At 50.6% G+C, this 23,936-nt stretch overlaps 2 protein-coding genes across 4 annotated transcripts; both read right to left on the minus strand.

The window, feature by feature from the left end:
- Positions 1-1,031: 1,031 nt before the first annotated feature.
- Positions 1,032-12,407, minus strand: LOC122390117 (hypoxia up-regulated protein 1-like). 2 transcript variants are annotated; one of them, XM_043382779.1, is made up of 16 exons: positions 12,170-12,407; positions 10,019-10,166; positions 8,515-8,780; positions 8,034-8,239; positions 7,427-7,604; positions 6,728-7,064; positions 6,113-6,310; positions 5,431-5,615; positions 4,886-5,139; positions 4,324-4,606; positions 3,738-3,990; positions 3,235-3,408; positions 2,894-3,007; positions 2,492-2,612; positions 1,949-2,113; positions 1,032-1,600 (listed from the first exon to the last, which is right to left on the minus strand). In XM_043382779.1, the coding sequence occupies exons 2-16, from the start codon at positions 10,142-10,144 to the stop codon at positions 1,560-1,562; spliced, it is 2,901 nt and encodes a 966-aa protein (XP_043238714.1). In that variant the 5' UTR covers positions 10,145-10,166; positions 12,170-12,407; the 3' UTR covers positions 1,032-1,559. The 2 variants fall into 2 exon arrangements, with proteins under 2 accessions (XP_043238714.1, XP_043238713.1); XM_043382778.1 differs by lacking the exon at positions 12,170-12,407 and adding an exon at positions 11,728-11,777.
- Positions 12,408-18,702: 6,295 nt separating this feature from the next.
- On the minus strand, positions 18,703-23,406 carry LOC122390118 (1-acyl-sn-glycerol-3-phosphate acyltransferase alpha-like). Of its 2 annotated transcripts, none has more exons than XM_043382780.1 (2): positions 23,315-23,406; positions 18,703-20,296 (listed from the first exon to the last, which is right to left on the minus strand). In XM_043382780.1, the coding sequence occupies exon 2, from the start codon at positions 20,285-20,287 to the stop codon at positions 19,478-19,480; it is 810 nt and encodes a 269-aa protein (XP_043238715.1). In that variant the 5' UTR covers positions 20,288-20,296; positions 23,315-23,406; the 3' UTR covers positions 18,703-19,477. The 2 variants fall into 2 exon arrangements, with proteins under 2 accessions (XP_043238715.1, XP_043238716.1); XM_043382781.1 differs by having other exon boundaries at positions 23,383-23,395.
- Positions 23,407-23,936: the final 530 nt, after the last annotated feature.

A 23,936-nucleotide genomic window follows, 5' to 3' on the forward strand; every position in this document is an offset into this window, starting at 1 on the left:
AGAATAGTCAGCTGATGCCAGGTTTGGTGCAGACTAAGGATTGAGCGGCTTTCACTGTGAAAAGGCACAAATTTTGGACGACGGTGAAAACTTTGTTGAAATCAAATTGTTGCCTGGGGCAATTTGATCAAGGCTCTTGAAATTCACTCGCGCAAACCACATGACAACCACAGTGTAGGAAGCATTGAGAGGGGGATAGCTTCTTAAAAATCATGTGACCAAATATGCCCTCCAGCACCGTTTTCACCCGTGTCCCAAATTTTGAGCAGGGTGGTGCCATGCAGGCGCCTGGCGATGGCAAGCACCATTCTGAACTGTTGTATGGGCCCAGAGCACTTTGAGGAAATGATGTGCAAGGAACACAGCTGAAACCACAAAGGAATTATTAAAACCGCAGTCCGCAGGCAAGTCAAAATAGCAAAATGAGCTGCAAGCCAGGCCACGAGGCATAACAATAAGGAGCATAAATGAACTTAAGAATAGTGAGACAGAAAACCGGAGAGGATGAGAGTACAAAGGCACATAAAAATTACTAAATTACCTAAAATTTCCCAAATGCTTAATAATAACTTCCTCAAGCAGCACGCTTTTCAAATTATTCCATAACAATACAAACAACACGGGCTTTCTAGTGCCAGAGTAGTTTTGTTCTAAGCTGGGGAAGGTTGTGTCTCAATTTGTTTCTTTCGCTGTGTTCATTGGTGAACTGATTCTGAGTTGACGTCAATAAGCTAGATCAGCAGTTTTAACCGAAAGCTGAACATTATTTTGATAATCGAGTATTGAAACAAGAGCGCCAGATTCGCTTTAAGTTTTTTAAGTGGTGCTACCAAATGCGCCCACATTCATCCTATCCAGTTATAAGTAATCATGCTCCATGTAATCTTGAACCTAGCCATTTGAGAGGGTTTCGCAAAACCGCAAAAAGTAAATCCATTTCGACGAAAACTCTCTGTTCAATCATCCGGTCTAGTGAATTTGCATGATGCTCCATATGGGTTTGTAATCACAAGCAAACAAACGCAGACCAATCAATCCTCCAAAGGTGCTTTATTTCATTACAATCGAATTGTTCTAACAAAACAAGTGCATTCAAACCATTCCGTCCGTGAATAATAAGAACCATAACATCCACAGTCCACACCCCTGAATTTCGTAACCATTCACATTCCAATCACAATACTATCAGCATGTGCGCTGCGGCTGGTGGCGTGTCGGTCCGACCGCACTGCCCCCGGAGCTGGGCAAAGGACCCCCTCCCCCCACACCAACACACACAACACGAGCGACGGACCGGGCCCGGTGCCACCGGCCTAATACAGTCACCAGCTTGGAATGTGAACATAATGCACCGGCGGCAATAAATAATAACATCCATCTCTGACTCATAGCGCCCTCCCACTCCGTCCAGCATTCGTCAAAAGAGACCGCTCTGCGGCCGGGCCGCTGTGACCCGGGGCCAGGCGCCCCCCGGGCTGCTGCCGTCGGCCATGTCCTCTGAGTGGGCCGGCTCGGCGGCCGGAGATTCGGTCGGCCCGGTGGCGCCGCTCACTGGCCGGCTACAGTTCCGTGTGCAGTTCAGGGCTAGGCTGCTCCTCGTCTGCAAACAGACAGGCAGCGGTGTCAGCGGTGGACTTGCCCGACATTGAGCATAAGGTTATTGGAAATAAATTGAAAATAAGGAAATTTAGCACAAGCAGGTTAGAGTAACTTCACATCACACTCACATTTTCAGCCATTCAAAAGAAAAGAGAAGAAAGTCAGAACTGTTTATTTTTTTCCGCAAAAAAATAAAGCAATCGGTATCACAGTGTAGTTTCAATGATAAAATAGCCTCGATCTCAGATGCCGCAGTGCCGCCGCTGGTATCACCGGAGTCCCGTGTGCCAGCCGTAACGGGACCGGTACCACGGACGGCCCCGCACGTAACCAGCCACCACGCGCGTACCTTTCCTCTTATCCGACTCTGCGTCATTCTCCTCGGACGCGTCAGACGGCTCGGCGGTCGCCTCCTTCTCCTCCTCCGCCTGCTGTTGGTCCGCGGCCGGCGCGGCCTCACCCTGCTCGGCCGGCGGCTCGGCGGCGCCCTCCCCCGTCTCGTTTGAGGCGGCCTCTGTGAGAGGACGGCGCTGGCGGTTAGTTCACTCCGCAGGCCGGTGGACAAACTGGGCCCGGGCGAGAGGTGGTGAGAAACTTGGTGCGGTTAGAGCACGTCAAACGTTAGCGAAACAGCTGATAGTATGAAACTAAGAACATGAAAAGACAAACACAGGACTGACTCAACAGTACGAACACCGGAAGTATGTCCAAAACATTCAAAACTGTTAAAATTCAATCGAAAAGCTGTTGCAGTACGGACGAATTTAAGAGCCCATGCGACAAATCCACGGACAGACAATTCCATTTTACAGTCAGTGCTGGAATTAGTCAGTGACGGCACTGACGGGGACATACAATATATAGGTAGAACCGTATTCTAACACCCACTCACCGGCTGCCTTAGCCTTCTTCTTGAGCTCCTCCTCAGCCTTGGCGGCCGCCTCCTTGGCCCTGGCGTCGGCCTCATCGCGGATCTTCTTGGCGGCGCCCACCTTCAGCTTGGTGACCACGTACTGGGGAGAGGAGAGAGGGGCAGCGTCAGGGGCGAAACAGGTCGGGGTCGAAAGCAAAGCACGCCAGCAAAGGGAGTCGGACGGTGTCCATGAGTGGCGACTGCCGAGTTACCATGCACTTGAGAAACGGAGAGATGGAAGGGAGGAAGAGGAAGTGAAGGAAGGGAGCCCGTACGGTCTAAGGAACCATAGTCTAGTTTAGAGTAAATAGCGACCTCCAGAATGGGGCAGGCCAAATTCGTCCCCTGAATATGAGCCAGCCGCCATCAAACAGTACGCACCTTGACCTCCTTGTCGAGGCTGACGTACTTTTCGGCCATGGGCTTCAGTCGCAGCTTGGGCGACTCTGTGAGAGGCGTCTTCTTCTGCTCGGCCTGCTTCGCCTTCAGCCACTCCTGCATAACGGAACACAGTGGGGATCAGCGACGAGAAGCAACAGCAACACCATAAAATACACACAAACAACACACGCAGGCGTTATACCTCCACACAAGACATCAACCAGAGCACGCACGCAGGTAACCGGCTCCGCAGAGCAGAGTCCTGGCAAAATAGACTCAGCTGCTTAGTTGGACCTCACTGCATGATTAAAATCGTAGACTTGGTTAAGCCTGCCACATACCTTGGTCGAGTTGACCATCTTTTTGAGACCGCTCAGGTCTGTCTCAGAGATGATCTCCTGTTTGACGCTGTCCTCGGACTGGGTGATGAAGTGGTCGGTGGCGTTCAGCATATCGAGCAGGGCCTGCACGGCGTCCGGCCGCTTCTGGTGCTCCTCCACACGGTCGTACAGCGCCTGAAAACACGCCAGGGTAGGGGACACCATGTGTTATGTGGATAGTGCCAGCTGTATGTGCAGGACCATAGATAACATGAATCCTGTTATCTTAGGCAGGACATGACAAAGTGCCAGCGGTATATTACGATCCCTTAGAAGCATATTGACAAGCTAGCCTCTCAAAAGCATAGAGCGGCACATCTTAAATGTAAACACTATTCGAGCATCTAAAAGTGGCTATTTACTTCGCTGAAATGAACCACCATTTAAAACGAATACCGGGGAATCATACACCTGTTAAACTATGTACTCTACTTCTGTCGTAAGTCATTTATATTGCCACCCACCTTGGTGAGTTTCTTCATGGCGTCGAGTTTCTCCTCGAAGACTGCGGCTGTCTCGTGGAACCCCTCCTCGTAGAGCCAGTCGCTCATCTCGCTGGCCTTGGTGCGCAGCGTGTCGCGCTCCTCCTCTGTGGACGCCTCCTCGTACGGTTCGTCGTACAGCCGAGACTGCAGCTCGTTGGTGTACGACTCGAGAGCGTTACGCGCCTGTTCGCGTCGCTTACGCTGACGGTCCGCCTCGTCCAGGTCGGCGATCCTGCAGGGAGAAGGTAAAACATTACTTCCTGCAAATACCATGCGGTCACCTGCCCAAGTCCCGATCAAAAACTCGAGCGTAGTTGTCAATCTACTTCTTCACGCTTATTTACGAATGAATTTTGGGTAACCTGTATAAAATATTGCTTTAACTTTGTAGCCACAGTAACCAGTACCTAAAAATTGCGTTTTTTAATGGGCCTCAACACAATGGGACTATTGTCAAAATAAGGGAAAGGCCTTCCACACATGCCCACCTGTTCCAATTATTGAGAGCCTAGGATAAAAACCAATCTGACTTAACAAAACGAGTGAATCGAGTTCATATACTCACTTGAGTTTGGCCTTCTCGAGCGCCTCGCCCTCCAGATCCGGCACGTTCAGGTTAGTCACGTGGAACTTGATCGGCACCTTGACCACCTTCACCTTGGGCGTGTCCTCCTTGGCCTTGGCCGTCTTATTCGTCTCGTCGGCCGTCTTGTTGTTATCTTTGTCCTCTTTCTTGTCTTCCTTCTTGTCGGTGTCCTTCTTCTCCTTCTTGGCGTCCTTGTCCTTGGCGGCGCGTGCCGTACTATCCGACTCTCCCTCCTCCACGTTGCCGTCCTTGTCCTTCTCCTCTGCGAAGGAGAGGGGTAGAGCACGAACGGTGAACACGGAGGTCAGAGCTCATGCGATACGATATCAGCCCTGACACACGCCCACAAACGAACAGCGAGCAAAAATAATCAACAAAAGACTACGGCTAACCACGAACTTTTTTATAGTTAATATGAGGGTTAAAAACGAAATAAAAATCGTGATGCCTTGTCTCAAAAGAAACGTGCTTCAGAGCTTTCTGACTGTTCACGAGAGCCGCATTATGAACTGTTCTGGGTCACCCCGGCCAGGCCACCTACCGTCGCCGCTGAACAGGTTACTGAAGGCGCTGCTGAGCTTGGCCAGGGTGCCGGCGTCGTCCTGGTCCTCCTCTACGCCGGCGCCGCGCTTCTCGAACACGGCCTCGGCGCCCGTCAGGTGCAGCAGGCCGCTGTCGTCCATCTGGAAGTGCACCTTGATGCCCTTGGAGTCGACTCCCTCGCCCGAGTGTTTGGCGTAGATGTCGGCAACGCCGTCCAGCAGGACGTACGACAGGTTCTGGCCACCGATCACACTGCGGAGGGACGCAGAAGTTAGAGACGGGAACTGATACAGAGAGGCGAGGAGAAGAAACGGGACAGAGGCACATAGGTCAGCTGTATTAGACGGATGGAGACGAGATACAGAGCTTACGAACCGAGACACAGGCGGTGGAGAGACGGGCAAAGAGCAGCTGTCACAAACCACATAGGCAGGGTTGCAGGAAGACAGAGGCAGAAACAGACAGGACGCTAGAAGCTAATTGGGGCGCCTGCCTACGGAGTCAAACTACTGCCATTGATATAGGGGCGTTCCGTCAACTGACCTGACTTCCTCCGGCGGCAGGTGGCTGAGGTCACCGAGGTTGACCGTGAAGCCAAAGTCCTGCTGGCTGCGGTTGAACGTGATGACCTTCTTCTGCGGGTACGGGTTGCCGAGGGTGAAGAGGTTGCGGTGCACCTTCCTCGTGGTGACCACGCCGCCCTCCTCTGAGTCGCGTTCAAAGTCCACCTAGTGAGATCGGGGGTGGGGGAAGTAATGACAAGCTTCGGCCACGACATATGCCAGTCGCAGAGCAGGTACTCCACCTAATCACGGACGGACACCATATTCAGAGAAATACTCAAATTTGAGAATGAAGACATCGAATGTCATCCACGAGGAAACAGTTTCGTTGATAAGATTATGAATGCATGAGGGTCCAGCGCGGAATTGGATTACCTCAACGATCTTTCAAAAGCAGCTTATGCCCCCATACTTGTCAGATCAATAAATCCATAGAGCGCATCTGTTTAATGACTATGCTCAGTGCCAGACTCTGCACAGATTGCACCATTTACACTCAAACAATATGATGCAATAGCATGGCAGACTTAGAAATAAGTCGCTAGGGCTGATCGAGGAGGGATAACAAAATCACCACAGCTACTAACATTGATGAAGCTCGATTGCGATGAAAGTGGGGGATGGAGGAGGGTGGGAGGAGGGGCGTCACGCCCCCTACTCACGCCGATCGGCTGCTTGACGTAATCCTTGATGTGGAACTTCATCACCTTGAAGCCGGTGCTGAGGTCGGCGGCGCGGTACACGGCGCCCAGCGCCGCCGCCTCGTCTGTGTTCACCGACTTGCCGAGCTCGCGGCCCCAGCGCTTCTGCAGCATCTCCTGGATCCGGGGTACCCGCGTACCGGCTCCGACCAGGATCAGCTGGGGATGGGGGGGGGGTCAGTCAGTGTCTATACCAGCTCGCCCTTCATCTCCCGGCTCCGACCAGGATTAGCTGGGGATGGGGAAGTCCGTCAGTGTCTATCTCATCCCTGTATTCTCCCAGCTCCCGTTAGGATCAACTGTAGACAGGGAGGTCAGTCAGTGTCTATATCAGCTCTAGTCTTCCGGCTCCCACTTAGGATCAACTATAGACAGGGAGGGCATTCAGTGTCTACCACAGCCCTCCTCTGCTCTCCACAGCTCCCACCCGTACCTACCTTTGCCCTTTCCTTATTTCTCAGCTCACAACATGATCGCATGCGGCCCAGCAGTCAGTTGTTACCCATCTCAGCTCAGCCCTACCATCACCTCGCCACACTCAACTAGTTGCATACCGCGTCAGCTGTCCGGCCTCACCTGATCGATAGCGTCGAGCGGCACGCCGGCCGACTGCGCGGCAGCGTCCAGCGGCTCCACCACGCGTCCAAACAGGTCGCCACACATATCCTCGAACTCCGCGCGCGTCACTGTGTGCCTGAAATCCTCTTCATCCAGCAGGCCCTCCACCTGGGCCACCGTCTCGGCGTTGGCGCTCAGGATCTTCTTGACGCGCTCAGCTTCCTTGAGTAGCTTGGCCAAGGCGCGCGGGCTGGAGTAGATGTCCTCCTTGGTGCGTTTGTTCTTGGTGAATACCTTAGCGAGGTGATCCCGCAGGCGCATCGTCATCTCGAGGCCGCCCAGAGTCCGGTCGTACCTACAGATGGAGATAGAGGGCCATGGAATGGGCGATGTTAGAACACGGCGGCCAGCCTGAGCTTCATAAGCTAATGATCAAAAGCATGGTCAACGAGAATGATATCCGATGTACGGATGATATCGAATAATGGAATATGTTGGTAGGACGTGGTATGAAAGATGAAGTTACCTATTACACCAAACCTAACACGGATCTTGCATTCACATAACCAGTCAGTTGTATATCATGAATGGACGTAAAGCAGCAAAATGGGACTATGCAAAGCTAACGCCCCTCCTCATGTAGGTAACTCTTTGAGTGATAAGTGATAACCCGTTACACCAACTCCAGGCCCTGCCGCTCATGTCTGCGCCACTCACGCGTATCCGAGGACCTGGAGCTGCGGGTTGGTCTCGGTGAAGCCGCGCTCCTTGGTCTTCACCAGCTGGTAGCCGACCAGGCTGGCCGCCGTGCTGTCGGCGCCGATGTCGTAGAACATGATGTACTGGGTGGTGGCGTTGAAGTCGCTCCGACGGAACATACCGTAGTTGAGCGCCACTGTAGATGTTAGACCAGGAGTCACTGATGAGTTCACACAAAAGGGCTCGTCCCTTGCGAAACAAGTACAATGTGTCCTCAGCGACTGCCGCATGGGTGGTCAGGTGAAAACATCAGCTGCCCGGTACTTGACAGCGAAATCGGTCAGTAATATGTCTCCCAGAAAATACACAAGCACATGAATTAAGCTCGAGTGGAAAGGTCAACTGGCTACAGCTGCAAGTATGTAGTCCCCGCTCTATTGATTAAATTTAACGGGAAAACATACGTAGATCTACAGCTGCTCAAGATGGTACAATGCACGAATCTCTGCATGTAGTGCGTCGCACCCTATAGACGACTCTCTAAACACTGATTACTCCCAAGTGCCGGACCACTACCCCAGTCGCTGTCAGCCCCCCCCCCCCCCCTCTCCTCCCCCTCACTGACCGGCCGCGTTATCGTTGATTAGCTGCAGCACCTTCACGCCCGCCAGTGCGGCGGCCGTCAGCACGGCGCGCCGCTCCGGCTGGCTGAAGAAGGCCGGCACGGTGATCACGGCGTCCGTCACCGTCTGGCCAGTGTGCTCCGAGGCGGTGACGCGCGCCTGCGTCACGATCATCGACAGAAGCTCCTCCACCGAGAATGTCGTCTCCCTGTGTGAAATAACATCCGGCAATTAGCACGCAATACTAAGACAAACACATCCATCGCCCTGTCCGTATTGGCAAAGCATGTGGTAGATGATGACCCATTGGCTGCCAGATACTAAGCAGATGTAACCAGTCTGCAGAGAACGTTGCAGCCCCGGCAATTCGGTGCAATTACACCAATAGGGTACACTAACCTCGTTGTTGGTGTACTCTATAGCATCGAATAATGTTCATCAAAGCCACCGCTAGCACCACAGGTTCTGCTCCATACAACTCACGCGTCGTGTCTGAAGAGGACAGTGCCGCGGGCCGGGTCCTTCTCCAGCGTGTAGTACGGAAAGTGAGCGGCGAACTGAGCCACGGCCGGGTTGTCGAACTGTTTGCCGGCCAGACGCAGCAGGTACTGGTAGCTGAGCGCCGGGAATCGCACGCCCGTCGTCAGCGCGTCCTCGCCAAAGATCCGCTCACCGTCGCGCAGCGCCATGGCCGCCGGCGTCTTACGCTTCGACTCGCGGTTCAGGGCGATATCCAGCGGCACGCCAGGCTGTGGGAAGGAAGGTGAGGGATCAGGCCGGTACCACCCAGCACCGTGGTATGGTGCGCTGGAGCCGGTGGCATGACACTTGAACGAGTCGCACCCCTCCACGAGCAATAACAACCAGTAAAACGCCTTTTGGGCGAAGAACGAGCGAGCGAGATAGTGAGCCCTGCACGTGCAGAAGGGCGAGAGGGTACTTCCAACGAGCTTGTGCAAAGCACCCTTCTAACCGGTCGCTAGCGGTGTACCAAATTTGAACGCAATCGGCCCAGCCGTTCCTGAGATCTGGAAGCGGCATTCTGCACGTGCGCACGTGCAAACGGGGTCCAAAATGACTTTTGCACGGCACCCTACTAACCGGTCCCCAACCGTGTACCAAATTTGAGCGCAATCGGCCCAGCCGTTCTCGAGATCTGGAAACGCCCCCTGCACGTGCGCACGTGCAGTAGCACCCTAACCGCAACACATGGGAATGCATTGCCTGGTGGGTGCCTACCTGTATGCCAAGTTTCAGCGAAATCGCCCCAGTAATTACCGAGTTACTGAAATGGGAACAAATTTGGCACCTCTTATTGTTGTATTTTGCACGTGCAGTGGGGGTCACTCACATAGATAAAGAGTATCCGACCTTTGGTAGAAAGGATGCAGCTACCTTATAAAAATGACCGCAAGACAATTGCTCAAGCCGCTGCTGAGATATGGGCCTCTCAAAATCATTACTTTTGCAAAACTGCTTGAACACCCTTGACATTTCACGTGGCACGTGCCACAGCGGTCACTGAGATGTATCAAAAGTAGTCAATTACGGGGTAGAAGGGATGGGGCTACCCAGCAAAAAAAGACCGCAGGCCATTTGGTCCAGCGGTTGCTGAGATATAAGCCTCTCAAAAGCGTTACAGGCCGGGCCGGGCCGGGCCGCTCATACTGAGATTTTTCCGTTATATTGAAAAGACTCACTTCGCTCGCTGCGCTCGCTCGCTCGTAATTATACTAAAGAAGGCGCCTGAAGATTATTTAATTTAGCCTGAAACTTTCTGATTATGGTAGCATGACTTTATTGACTATTCCTAAGCCAAAACGAAAACGTTTCATTGGGAAAACATGCCATAGCATGCATGTAGTGATTAACTGTCCTCACAACTGTAAGCAAGCTAGCTGAGCAATTCCTGGCACACTGTGCACAACTATGTATAACTGCAGCTGTTCTTAGCTTGATGTTGAGTGTTAACGGCCGCCTCACTTACCGAAACTACTCCGACCTTGATCCACTCTGAGCCGAAATCAATCGACATGACTGCGATGCCACTGCTGAGGGCGACAGTGGCCAGCAGGCAGCCGGCCGCCAACAAACACCGCGGAAGGCCGCCCATGGTCCGAGCGGAGAGCGAGCGTCTGTCGGGCCAGCGAGCAGGATCGCAGTCAGTGTCAGTGTCCAAACCATGCTAGAGTTATGGCTGTATAACAGCCTACAGATACTACTGAATGATGAGTTATTTAACCACTTCTGTAAAGGATGCCAGAGAACATAACCTAGATATTCAGCCATAGCTGCAACTTGTCATGTCTAACAATAAGAGATGTGAATTAAGAGCCTTTCCTTTAAAAAACTTAATATGCAACAAAGTCACATAAGATGATAACACTGATAAGCAGAGGTGCCCACAACAATGCAGAAGAAAAGCCTACAATAATCCCTCACTTCAGCAGGGAGAATCGGAGATGGCTTATAATGTTCAGGTAACAGCTCTGTAACTGATGGTAGGAAGCACAAAATTAAAGGCTTGTGTCCATAATTGGTTGCTGTCTTGGGAAAACCAGCCTATGTCTATATGACATATACAAAAGAATGTGGCGAAAAATGTGAATATTTTAAAGAATATTGTGTCAGAAATTAGTTCATAAAGTTTATTACTGATGTCATTACCTTTAAGTTAGTCATGTATAGTAAATCCATGTTATTATGATGCTCAGAGTCAGAACCATTTGTTTAGTTTAAATGTCAGGTCAAATTGACTCATAAAGGTATGCACTGCATGTGAACAAACTACAAGTACATGCATCCATTTGTGTATACATTTACACTTGATGTGTTGGACTTCAGTCACTTTGGCACAAAAGGCTGTTTGAATGGAAATGTTAGATACCTATAGCTGATAATCTTGATATATCTTGACCTTTCAGTAACATTTTAACACAAGTCACACAACTAGTAGGTAAGAAAAAGGATTTTCTGCTTTTTTCTGTCTAACTAAAGGCTAAAGAGGATATGGTTGGAGAATCCTACAAGCTATTAGAAAAATGGAGGATTAGTGGTTTGAGGGATGCATATGAAGTTAACATGCATTTCACAGAAAAGCACAAAACACAACTTTGGGTTACAATAGGACATTAATAGAAAAAGGTTAATGGCCTACTTAAAACTTCATTGAAAATAGCATCAACCCTTGAAAACAAAAAACAAAATGTATTAATCAGTCAAGTTGGAGGAGGCTAAATCTCCAGTGGCGGATCCAGGGGGGGGGGCAAAATGGGCATTTGCCCCCCCCAAACGGCATAATTTTAACATTACACCTATGGACGATGCATGGAAAGAATCGATAAATTGTTATGGTTTGCCCCCCCCCCAAACCTCTGAGCTGGATCCGCCTCTGTAAATCTCCCCTTATGCAACTGAAAGATTGTCTTTAAAAGTGAAGATGAATCAGAATAAAACTTTTGGGTGAAGTGTATGGCATAAGACAAAACCAACACTGGGAATCCTGGGAAGCATGTTTTGCAGCAAAATTGCTACAACTTTATGTCTTCTATTTTTTTTTTCACAAGGTTTTGGGATATGCAGTCAAAGTTCAAGCATGACTCAATGAGAACTGGAATTCTCCACTAAGACTTATGTTAAGTAAGTATTGGTTACATCAGGTTAAAAGGGAAATTCCACATGTGTAATAATACCTACTTAGGACTTATTGTTTTTGTGAGGGCTGCAAGCAGCAGTATGTGCTAGCAATTCTTCTTCCCGCAGCACTTAATAGATAAAGTTGCAGCTGAAAGGGTGACAATACATGTAAACTACATTCAAAGTTTCATTGCAGTCTGGCTAATCGTTCCTAAGCTTTGGAAGCAGAACATATGACTGAAACCGCACATTATTGTTATTTCTGTTGTGGACTGTACCGTCTGTACCTACCCATCACATTTTCGGGGCTTATGGCTAGCAAACATTTTCCAAATTTTCTATGCATTCATTATTTCTGAGCAAAAGGCTGGTTTCCATTTAATTTGCAAAAGGAGCTATTCACCCTAATTCCTCACTTTAGAAAAAAGGCAGCCCAATACCAACTTGAGCTGCCCAAGGCAACCAGCGCTTGAGTGGGACAAGACTCGGAGTCGGTTCTCACCTCTTTGCTGCAGTGGCAGGGCACAACTCCGATAAGTGCTCTGCTCTCTGACGAGAATGAATCAAATCCCCACCAAAAGCTGGCAAGGGAAAAATAAGTAGGCAGAACGAACTATCAAGTAGCCGCTCAGAAAACGAATGCCGGTAACCACAAATTCAGCCTATTTCCTTATGACACGTGTCATTACGTTACGTTGTTGCGGATATTTCTGGACGCCGCAGCTGCGCTAAAGAAATGCATCAATCTAGAAAAAGAAGAGACTACTAAAATGTAATGTTGTCCATTTAATGTACACGACCATGAAGGGTATGTAGAAAATATCGCTGTTTCTAGGGGCTTGGGATCAGATAGGTGCGTATAGGTAGCTGATATTAATCGGAAGCAAATAATTTTAAAGTGAAAAAAAAATTATTGTCGTACAGCAACGAGAACAAACGCGGTTGATGGCTCAGAAAGTCTGCCTCACATAACAATTAAATAACAAACCACCTTTCAAATGTTGATGTCAGATGTACGCAGTGGCGGATCCAGGGGGGCCATTGGGGCCATGCCCCCCCCCTTGGGCCTTCCGGGGGCACTATCACGGCAGGGGCACCACAGGCCCGCCAGGGGCCCGAAGGCCTAGTGTCAGGGGCACCACAGGCCTCTGGCCTAGCAAGGGCACCATGGGCCCGTCAGGGACACCTCAGGCTTGTCAGGGCCCAGGGGCACCACAGTCCTTCCAGGAGCACCACAGGCCTGCCAGGGGCACCAAAGGCCTAGCAGGGACACCTTGGGCCCGTCATGGGCTGGGGCACCACGTGCCTGTCGGGGACACTTCAGGCTTGTCAGTGGCACCACAGTCCTGTCAGGGCCCAGGGGCACCACAGGCCTGTCAGGGGCACCAAAGACCTAGCACAGTGGCGGTCGCAGGGGGGGGGGGGCCATCAGGGCCATGGCCCCCCCCCCCAAAGGCAAATCAGGGGGGGCCATCATATCATTTGCCCCCCCCCCCCCAAACAACCGATGGGCCCCCATGGCCGTATGGGGCCCTGGCCCGTATTCGATTGTCACGAGGCTCGAGAAACCCACGCCAGCCATTAACAGCTCCCATACCAGTCTTTGAGGGTCCTACACTGACCTCTGAGGGCCCTTCAGTGGCGGTCAAGCGTCCACATTGACCGCTGAGGACCCACATTGACCTCTGAGGGCCCTCCACTGGCCTTTGAGGGCCCCTAAACCGGCCTCAGGGGCCAACCGGCCTCTAGTGGCCTCATTTCTGTCTCTCGAGGCCCAAGACTAACCTTTAAGTTAAGTGTCTCTGAGGGCCCCGCACTGGATTCTGAAGACCCGATGTCGGCCTCTGAGAGCCCGCATCGGCCTCTGGGGCCCATCTTGGCCGTTGAGGGCCCTCCGCTGGTCTCTGGGGTCCAACGCCGGCCCATGCCGGCCTTTTAGGGCCCCACACTGACCTCTAAGGGCCCCATGCTGGTCTGTAAGGACCCACATTAGCCTCTAAGGCCCCCCCGCACTGGATTCTGAAGACCCAATGCCGGCCGCTCAGGGCCCGCATCGGCATCTGAGGGCCCATCTTGGCCTTTGAGGGCCCTCCGCTGGCCTCTGGGGTCCAACGCCGGCCCATACCGGTCTTTTAGGGCCCCACATTGACCTGAGGGCCCCATGCTGGCCTGTATGGACACACATTAGCCTCTATGGGCCCCGCACTGGATTCTGAAGACCCGATGCCGGCCTCTAAGGGTTCGCATCGGACTCTGAGGGCCCATCTTGGCCTTTGAGGGCCCTCTGCTGGCCTCTGGGGTCCAACGCCGGCCAATGCCAGTCTTTTAGGGTCCCATTCTGAAATTTGAGGGCCCCATGCTGACCTGTAAAGGCCCACATTAGCCTCTGAGGGCCCCCCGCACTGGAATCTGAAGACCCGATGCCGGCCTCTAAGGGTCAGCATCGGCTTCTGAGGGTCCATATTGGCCTTTGAGGGCCTTCTGTTGGCCTCTGGAGTCCAACGCCGGCCCATGCCGATCTTTTAGGGCCCCACACTGACTTCTGAGGGCCCGTACTGTCCTGTAAGGACCCACCTTAGCCTCTGAGGGCCCCGCACGGGCTTCTGAAGACCTGATGCCGGCCTCTAAGGGCCCGCATCGGCCTCTGAGGGCCCATCTTGGCCTTCGAGGGCCCTCTACTGGCCTCTGGGGTCCAACGCCGGCCCATGTCGGTCTTTTATGGCCCACGCTAACCTCTGAGGGCTCCATGCTGGCCTGTAAAGACCCACATTAGATTAGCCTCTGAGTGCCCAATTTGGTCTCTGATGGTCTCAAACTGCCCTTTGGAGGCCCTGTACTGGTCTCCGAGGGCCCTAAACTGGCCCCTAAGGGCCCAAACCAGCCTCTAAAGGTCCCACACCGGCCTCTGATGGTCCCATTTCTGTCTCTGGGACCCAAACTGACCCTTATGTGCCTCTGAGGGCCCCGTACTGGCTTCTGAAGGATCGATGCCGGTTTCTGAGGACCCGTAACGGTCTTTAAGTGCCTCATACCGACACCTGAGGCCCCACACTAGCCTCTGAGGGGGCCCAAAACTGGCCTATGAGGTCTCTACACCGGCCACTGATGGCCCTATTATGTTCTCTGGGGGCTCAAGCCTTACCTTTGGACGTCACGCACTTGCCTCTGAAGGCCCACATCAGCCTCTGGGGCCCTACCTGGGCCTTTGAGGCCCTTCGCTGACCCTTGGGTCCAACGCCGGCCTCTGGGGGTCTGACACCGTACTATAAGGGCCCCATTGCAGCCTCTAGGCGATAGGTATCGCTGAAGCGCTATCGATGGGCCGATAAGTGTAGGAACCATGGGTGCAGTGGGCGCAGTTGCACCAACAATAATTCTGCATAGGGTGCAGACCATGTATTCTGCATCCACAATAATCTGGAACAAACCCCCTTTTCTCAGCAACACTACTTTCCATGCAGCACGACAAATTTAGGATATTTTGCCCACTATCCATCTTTCGAAGCATTTGCTACTGTAATCGTCTTCAAAACTTACATTTGTGCTCAAGTACCTAAAAAACAAAAATGAAACGGAACACGTGTGATTGAACAGTGAACAGATACCGATGACCCACTGTCAAAAGTTTTAGCACGATGACCTCAGAAAATTGCAAAGTTAGCCGTCTTTACTTTTGCGGTAGTCCATTCACATTTGCGTGAGTTATTGGCATTATCAATGCTTTAAAATGCACTTATCGGTACCTTTTCGACATGGAACATCCTCAAAGCTCGCAATGAGCCTCCGCTCGGGTGCCGCTCCCTACCCCCCCCCCCCCGCTTCACCGGCCATGGCCTGGATTTCTGCACCCGTGCACTACGCCCGTGGGCCCCTTTAAGCTAGCACTGGGCCCCCCGGGTCAGCGCAGGGGCCCCTTTGCCAAGTTGGCCCCCCCCCAAACTCCAAGTCTGCGACCGCCCCTGACCTAGCAGGGGCACCACAGGCCTGTCAGGGGCACCACTGGCCTCGCAGGGGCATCTTGGGCCCGTCAGGGGCACCTCAGACTTGTCAGGGCCCAGGGGCACCAGTACCACAGTCCTTCCAGGAGCACCACAGGCCTGCCAGGGGCACCAAAGGCCTAGCAGGGACACCACAGGCCTGCCAGGGGCACCACAGGCCTCGCAGGGGCACCTTGGGCCCGTCATGGGCACCACGTGCCTGTCGGGGACACTTCAGTCTTGTCAACGCCGCACCACAGTCCAGTCAGGGCCCAGGGACACCGGCCTCGCAGGGGCACCATGGGCCTGTCAGGGGCACCGCGGGCCTGTCGTTGGCACTTCAGACTTGTCAGGGGCACCACAGTCCTTCCAGAATCCAGAGGCACCACAAACCTGTCAGGGGCACTTGCGGCCTAGCAGGGGCACCACAGGCCCACCAGGGGCAACACACACACACACACACACACACACACACACACACACAAATTAAATAAATTAAAACAGGGCACCATCAAAATGAAGTGGCCGAAATCCGTTCAGTTTTTAATTTTGGGTATATAGGTAGGGGCACCACTTCGATTCATGCCCCCCCCCCCCCTTGGAGTTTTCCTGGATCCGCCACTGGATGTACGTCTTTTTTCTTTACCTATGTTGATGTGAAGTTAGGTAAGTGTTCGTTATATGAAATCGATGCTATATTACAGCGTGTTATATGAGTAGTGTCATAAGTCTGTGTACCCTAGCATGCGCTAAGCAGCCATGAACGGCTGACATCGATTCGAGGAATGTTATTTGGGTTAGTCATGAAATGTTCAGGACTGAGTGCACTGTGCACAAATGATTAACAGGAGGGTAGGTACTGTACAATGTATATTTCGTCACGATCCGCCGCTTTGTACGCGAGTAAACTTTCACGAAAAACCAAAGAGGAGCCATTCGACCCCCGGCTCCCCACATATTATAAACATCCTAAACCTAAAAGTGCGAGACGAGGTCGAAGTCAAACCAGCGCATGCCCACGGAAGTGAGTACGTTCTTGAACTTAGTCTCACGACACTATGTATATACATAGATGAAGTCACAACTCACAATTGCGTACCGCACCCATGTGGATGATAAATAAACCACTTCCTGTAGCTGCGTAGTCGAGGTCGATAGGTACAGTTTATGACACGCCTATAACTCGTATCATCGTATCGTAGGTATCAGCAGAAACAGGCCACTGAGCCCTGGTCCTACTATGCCTCTTCTCATAATGCGTACGACGGCCAAGAAGGAAGGGGAGCGGAGGGGGGGGGGGGTAGATGGCACGATACCCTGACCTTCATATACTCCTTACAAGTCCGATGACCGATGACTGGAATAAGATTTTGCAGTGCGGACCTTGCATGACGCCGTTTCCCCTCGCCGGACCTATCGGTTTTCCACAAACGCCAAGGCCGAGGCCGTGCGGCGTGCACACGCTCGTTTTTTTCCCCGCAGACTAGCTCAGTTAGGTGCAAAACGGCGACGAGGAGTGTTATTCGCCGGCCGCCCACCCCCTCGGCCAGAGGGAACACCTCCTCATCGGCCGCCCTTTCGCACCTAAAGCTAGTCTCGCGGACTAAAAAGAGCGTGTGCACTGTGCACCCTTACGAGACGCAGAGACTAGGACACGATTTGAACGCCTCAGATTAGGAAGTGACCTCTGAGGTCAGGTCAAGTGCTGCAAGGAAAGGGTTTGGTTTTGGATAATTATGCCAAAAATGGTCGCTGAGTCGAGATTTTGCACAATCGTGCTCGTCATGCGCAGACACATGGACTGATGTACTTTTTGGTTGATTGAAGTCAACTAGATGTTGACCACAAGTCAAGGTCGGGTCAAAACTACTCAGACGGTAACCAAAGGAGGTCATAAATATCGCATATCATTCGATTCGGCAGGTTTTCCTAAGTCTATCATTGGCCTTTGCTTTTTTGATCGGGAGCCTTTGATGAAAAACTACGATGGTCTTAGAGACGTCATATACGACGACGACGCCACACAGACAACATACAACAGCCAACAATGCAAATGTAAAGAAAGAAAAAAAAACTCGCAAGAGTGAATGAAAGCTCGAATTCATGTGTATGAGGTGGTTTAGATCAGTTCTCACACACCACGATAATATGAGGTATCAGACTCGGGCATGGGATGCGGGATGAATGATGAGACATGCTCATCACTCAACACTGCTGTCGATATTCGACCAGCCGATAGTCAGACTATCGGAGGGACGCGATGGCCGCGTTTACCAGAGTCGGCCCGGGGGAAAGGGAATGGGGTCAAAGCGAAACGGCGGGCAGTGCCGTTGTATGTACCGCTCATGCACAGGGTCGGTCGCAGCATGTTATGTAAAAAATCGATAGGTCAGGCCGAGGTTGAAAGTTCAAAGATAGGCGAAAGTCCATAGGAAACACTTCGAGGGATCAGTTGGCCAGGTATCAGTCAATATTATCACTAAGGATGATGATCAATAGCACACACAGTCTAATGCGCTGGCAAGGGTATTAGCTCATGCAATTTCGGAAAAAATACAACAGCGTATACAGGTCATACAAAACTGAAAAGCGTTCGCAACAAAACCATTTTAACTATTGCAGGCACCATATGTGGACTGCGAATGCATTTATCGTCGACAGCATACAATGGTAAAATCGATACGACTTATTCGGCTCACATCTATCTATTATTCACGCAGACAAACCGGCCATGTCCATGTGTGCCTTATGCTCTGTGCTCTATCTGACCATAAAGCATAGGGCACACATGGTGTTTATCTGCGTGAAGACACACTTCACAAGACACACTTCCGGGCGTCACCGTGCCTTGTGGACTTTGTCTCTCTGAACTATGTCCCCGATCTTTCCCAGTAGCGCACTTGTCACTGCCAACTGTCATACTCGAGCCGCGTTATCAACTCGATCGATAATGCACTGCTAGCTACCGAGCAAAGCCTCCAGCGCACGGTTCGGTCCGCCCGGTGCGTTCAGCCAGACGCACAGTGGCCAATGCCCATCATTGAAGACGGCAGTGGTAAATGGTCGCGTTGACTGTATATTTGTAATTTGGCAATACAAACTAAAGCAGCCATATAGGGAACACAGGCAAGAAAAGGCAGAAAAAATACAGAGATTCCGTACGTTTGTGATGGACATACGTTCAGAATAATATCAGTTCACTCTTTTCCCTATAAAGATAATTCACATGCAGGACTACCTAACTATAGTCACCGTTCCATTCCCCTGAAGCCATACCCACGACGCTGTCACAGCTAGCATTACCTGATGACAAAACCGACGACATACCCAGCCTGTTCTACCAACGACTATACAAGCCTCAGCCGACAGCGCGGCACGTGACACTGGTCCATGTATGAAAACTTCGCCAATTAGCTAACCAAAAGGACTACCTAAACAATAAACATACACACTAAACCCGCACATTGTAGCCTGATCGCATGCGGCAATGCCCTGAACAGAAGATATGTTGAGTACCTACAACGATCGGTCTAAACCGCAAATAGCAGCACGAGTCTTGCTTTTGGCTACTTGTTTCTGGTTCAACAAGCACATGTTTTGTATCACGGAGGTTCTTACGGTTAACACGGAAACAATTAGTGGTTGTCTTTATCCTACCGACGAGTGGGGTGAATCACATATACGTTCTTTTAAAAGAGTGATGGGCGTGAATTGATCCAGTGAACGACAAGTGAAGTGCTTCAGAACACTGTGTAGAAACATACACCAAATAAATACGGCGCTACACCGGCTACCTACTGCTGGGCGAGAAGCGGGCAGAGGCAGTGGCCGAGCTACGCTGCCTTTTTACTGAGCAGCTCGTCGGAGAGGTGTCCGTACACCTCGGCCATGCTGCGCTGCACCTGGTCCAGGAGACGCGGCACGTCCTCAGTGGTCAGGCCGGCCGTCGGCACCGGCTCCAGTGCCTGCACCACGGCCCGGCCCGGCTCGAAGCGCCACTCGCGCGGCTCCAGGAAGTGCTGGTACGGCCCGAACACGATCGGCACCACGGGCACCTGCGCCGACACGGCCATGTGGAAGGCGCCCTTCTTGAAGGGCAGCAGGCCGGCGCCGCGGTTACGGGTACCCTCCGGGAAGAACCACACCGCCAGACGCTCGTCACACATCCGCTGCTGGGCGTGCAGGAGCGACTGCCGCGCGCGAGCAGGGTTCGAACGGTCGATGAAGATCTGTCCGCAGAGCCAGGCGCCCAGCGCGAACGGAAAGCCCAGCCAGATCTCGCGCTTCATGACGGTGACGAGCCGGCCAAAGTGCGGCCACAGCTCCACCATGCCGAGCACGTCGAGCGCGTCGCGGTGGTTGGCCACCACCACGCAGGCAGTGTCGGCGCAGAGCCGCTCGGCGCCGCGCACCTGCCACTCGACGCCGAGCAGCCAGCCGATGGCGCGCAGCGGCCGCGTGAACAGCAGCGAGTTGCGCGGGTCGCACGGCCGGCGCAGGCCCAGCGGGGTCACGCACAGGCCAACCACCAGGCCGCCCAGGTACAGCACCGACTGGCGCATCAGGTAGCGGCAGCGTCTGCTGCAGTCGTACAGCACTGCCGCCGACAGCATGGCCAGCAGCAGCAGTGACTCCAGCCACATGGCTACACCCTGAAATAGCCCACACCATCACACAATGACCCCTGAAATGACTCGCATAGCGAAAGACTGCTGCCCAGGACAGCCATAACCATAGGTACCTACAGTCTCTTTGGTCGGATAATGCCATGTGAGAGACAGCCACTCTGGAGAGACAGTTGTCCTATCGCGTGTCCACTTCCAAATCTAAATAGGTATTGAAACAACTTCACAAGCCCTCCAGCCTCAAATGAATGCATATGCACTATGCAGTTTGGCCTTTCATGCATGTTGCACTTGCATGTGGGATATCACTCATGAGTTATGTGTCAGCAGCCTGCAAAGCTTGGCAGCAGTTAACAAGTCACATCAGTCAGGGTGACAAATTTGATTTGAACCATCCAGTGTTAACCAGGCTGGCAATCTGCAGTCTGCACTGCCTGCACTAAACAAAACCTATCATTTTACCACAATCTTCACTTGTGATATAAAAACTACAGTAAAATCAAATTCTATGGGAATTTGACTGGGACTTGGAATTCCAGACTGGGAATTCCAGACTGGGAATCCATTCAAACCTGCTGCACTTAAAATGCCTAAACTTTTTTTTACACACTGCAAAGTTCAGAACTTGCACTTGTCCTAAGAAAAACACATTGTAAGTTATATGGATCCACTCAAGATCCAAGCAGGGCATTTTGGGCAAATGTCTCTAACAGCCACTGGCAGATCTGGGGGACACTTGGGACCAATGTCACCCTGCAGCACCCAAAATTCATGATTTTCAAGAATAAATTGAGAGCTTAACTTGTATTTGGAATTGTTTGATTAAAAGTTAAAACCGCACAGCGGTGTGTAGGGAATCACAATTTTTTTAAATTTTGAGAACCTTTCTTGGGGTTCTCAAATCCAAGACTGCCTTTCTGGATCTGCTTATTCTGCTAGTGCCTGAAATGTTGCGGTTTGCGGCGGGCGGCCGTTTTTTTTGCGGCGTTTCGCGGTTGGCGGCGGGCGCTGCGGGCTTTTTTTTGCGGCGGCGGTGTTTGCGTTTTTTGAGGTGTTTGCGTTTTGCGGCGAACGGGCGTTTTTTGCGGCTTTTTTGCGTTTTTCTGCGGTTTTCGACGGGCGGGCGATTGTTTCTTTTTTGCGAAGTTTGCGTTGGCGTTTTGCGCGTTTTGCGGCGTTTGCGTTTTGCGGCGGGCGGGCGGTTTTTCACATTTCAAGTCCCAACCTTCGGATCCGCAGTGCTGTTCGACAAGCGCTGCCCAGTCCCGCCTTACAGTTTAATTAAAAACAGCTACCCAAATCTACCCAAATAATACAGATAAAAATACAAGTCAATCATAAACCAAATTATTACAAATGCATTCAAATATATTCAAAAAGACACACAAAGCTTTCGGTTCATGGAACCTTGATCACTGTGCAAATGAGTATAACAATCGCTGTAACCGTCTAAAAATTCTTTGAAATTAATCAGCCGCGTGTTTTCTTCTTCTGCTAGTCTACCACCGATTTTGCTGCCATTGACGACCATGTGATGAATCCGCTCCTACTGTTAAACGTTTCACGTGTGATGATGTGGGCTGCTTCCAGGACCTTCCTTGTACCTTTCTTTATATTGTTTTCTAATATCTTCGTACCGTCCCAGTCAGGTCCCAGTCAGGTAAGTGGTTATACTTTTCTATATGCAGTACTATTGCATTTGATGTTCGGTGAAATTTTACATCGCTTCTGTGCTCCTTCAAACGAACTTCCACCCCTCTTCCCGTCTCCCCAACGTACGTTCTTTGGCACCCTTTGCATGGTATTTCGTAAACTACACTTTTTTCATCACTGGTATCTTTTTTGGTTTCATGGTGCTTGACTAAATCTTGAGTTTTCTTTCCTGTTACTGTAGCTACTTTGATATGTGACTTTTCAAGTGCTCTTACTATGATATCAATATTTTTCGAATTTGGGACCGAAATCCATCTCTTTCTTTTGTTGGCTTTTCTTCTCGTGTCATCTTCGTGTGCTTTGTTCGCACGTTGTTCGTCTCTTCTGTTGGCATCGTCGCCGTTTGCTTGGTTCGCGCGTCGTTCGTGTCTTCTGTCGGTCTCATCTTCGTGTGCTTGGTTCGTACGTTGTTAGAGTCTTCTGTTGGTGTCATCGTTTTGCGCTTGGTTCGTTTCTTGTTCGTATCTTCTGTTTTGTTCGTTTCTTCGATTTTTGATTTTTTCGGCTTTTTGTTCGAACAACGTGCGAACAAAGCACACGAAGATGACACGAGAAGAAAAGCCAACAAAAGAAAGAGATGGATTTCGGTCCCAAATTCGAAAAATATTGATATAGTAAGAGTACTTGAAAAGTCACATATCAAAGTAGCTACAGTAACAGGAAAGAAAACTCAAGATTTAGTCAAGCACCATGAAACCAAAAAAGATACCAGTGATGAAAAAAGTGTAGTTTACGAAATACCATGCAAAGGGTGCCAAAGAACGTACGTTGGGGAGACGGGAAGAGGGGTGGAAGTTCGTTTGAAGGAGCACAGAAGCGATGTAAAATTTCACCGAACATCAAATGCAATAGTACTGCATATAGAAAAGTACCTGACTTACCTGACTGGGACGGTACAAAGATATTAGAAAACAATATAAAGAAAGGTACAAGGAAGGTCCTGGAAGCAGCCCACATCATCACACGTGAAACGTTTAACAGTAGGAGCGGATTCATCACATGGTCGTCAATGGCAGCAAAATCGGTGGTAGACCAGCAGAAGAAGAAAACACGCGGCTGATTAATTTCAAAGAATTTTTAGATGGTTACAGCGATTGTTATACTCATTTGCACAGTGATCAAGGTTCCATGAACCGAAAGCTTTGTGTGTCTTTTTGAATATATTTGAATGCATTTGTAATAATTTGGTTTATTATTTACATCATCATCCAACCTGTCATGGATACCTACTCAACAAGTCAATCACCCAAACTAATGCACCCGTAACATAACATAAATCAAAACATACAGTTATCGCGTAAACCTGTACCTCTAGTATTTATAAAAGCTAACCTTTGACTGAAGAGGTAGATAAACACTTGAAACAACTATAATCCAAGTGCAGCTCTTCCTCCCGCCACTCTCTCCCCAGCTTTTTTCTCTGACTGAAGTGATTTTTGTAAACTATCAAGCCCTTGATCAAGCCAGAGGTATTCTGATGCTTCTCTTTGCACATCGCAAGACTTGGTTTTATTACGTCATGATAATTATTATGTGCATTTTAAACGATTTTTCCACTTATAAGTGAATGATTTAACGAAACTTGTCAGAAAAAAAACTTTTCATACCTTAATTGAGAAACACCATCTCTTTCATGATAGACGGCTATGAAGTTTTGCTCAGAACCTCTTACGTCAGATTGCATTATGTTTTCTATTAAATGATAAGGATATTTGAGTACAAATACTGCGCGCTTTTTTCAATATCGATTATGTTCTGCATCCTCAAAAACACCTAAAACTGTGGGTATTTCATACTTAAATCCAATCAAATAGCAGAACGGGCACAGAAGGCTTCCGCTCGCAGACATAAACGTAACAAATAAAACAAGATTTTCGGCATTTGATTGCAACGCCCAACGCACAACAACGCAGAGGTGCGACGCCTATCCGGTTCGGTTCAGGTTATAGTCTTT

The sequence above is a fragment of the Amphibalanus amphitrite genome, unplaced genomic scaffold (assembly GCF_019059575.1).
Source record: "Amphibalanus amphitrite isolate SeventyFive unplaced genomic scaffold, NRLGWU_Aamphi_draft 000383F_arrow, whole genome shotgun sequence".
In the NCBI taxonomy this organism is placed as follows: Eukaryota; Metazoa; Arthropoda; class Thecostraca; order Balanomorpha; family Balanidae; genus Amphibalanus; species Amphibalanus amphitrite.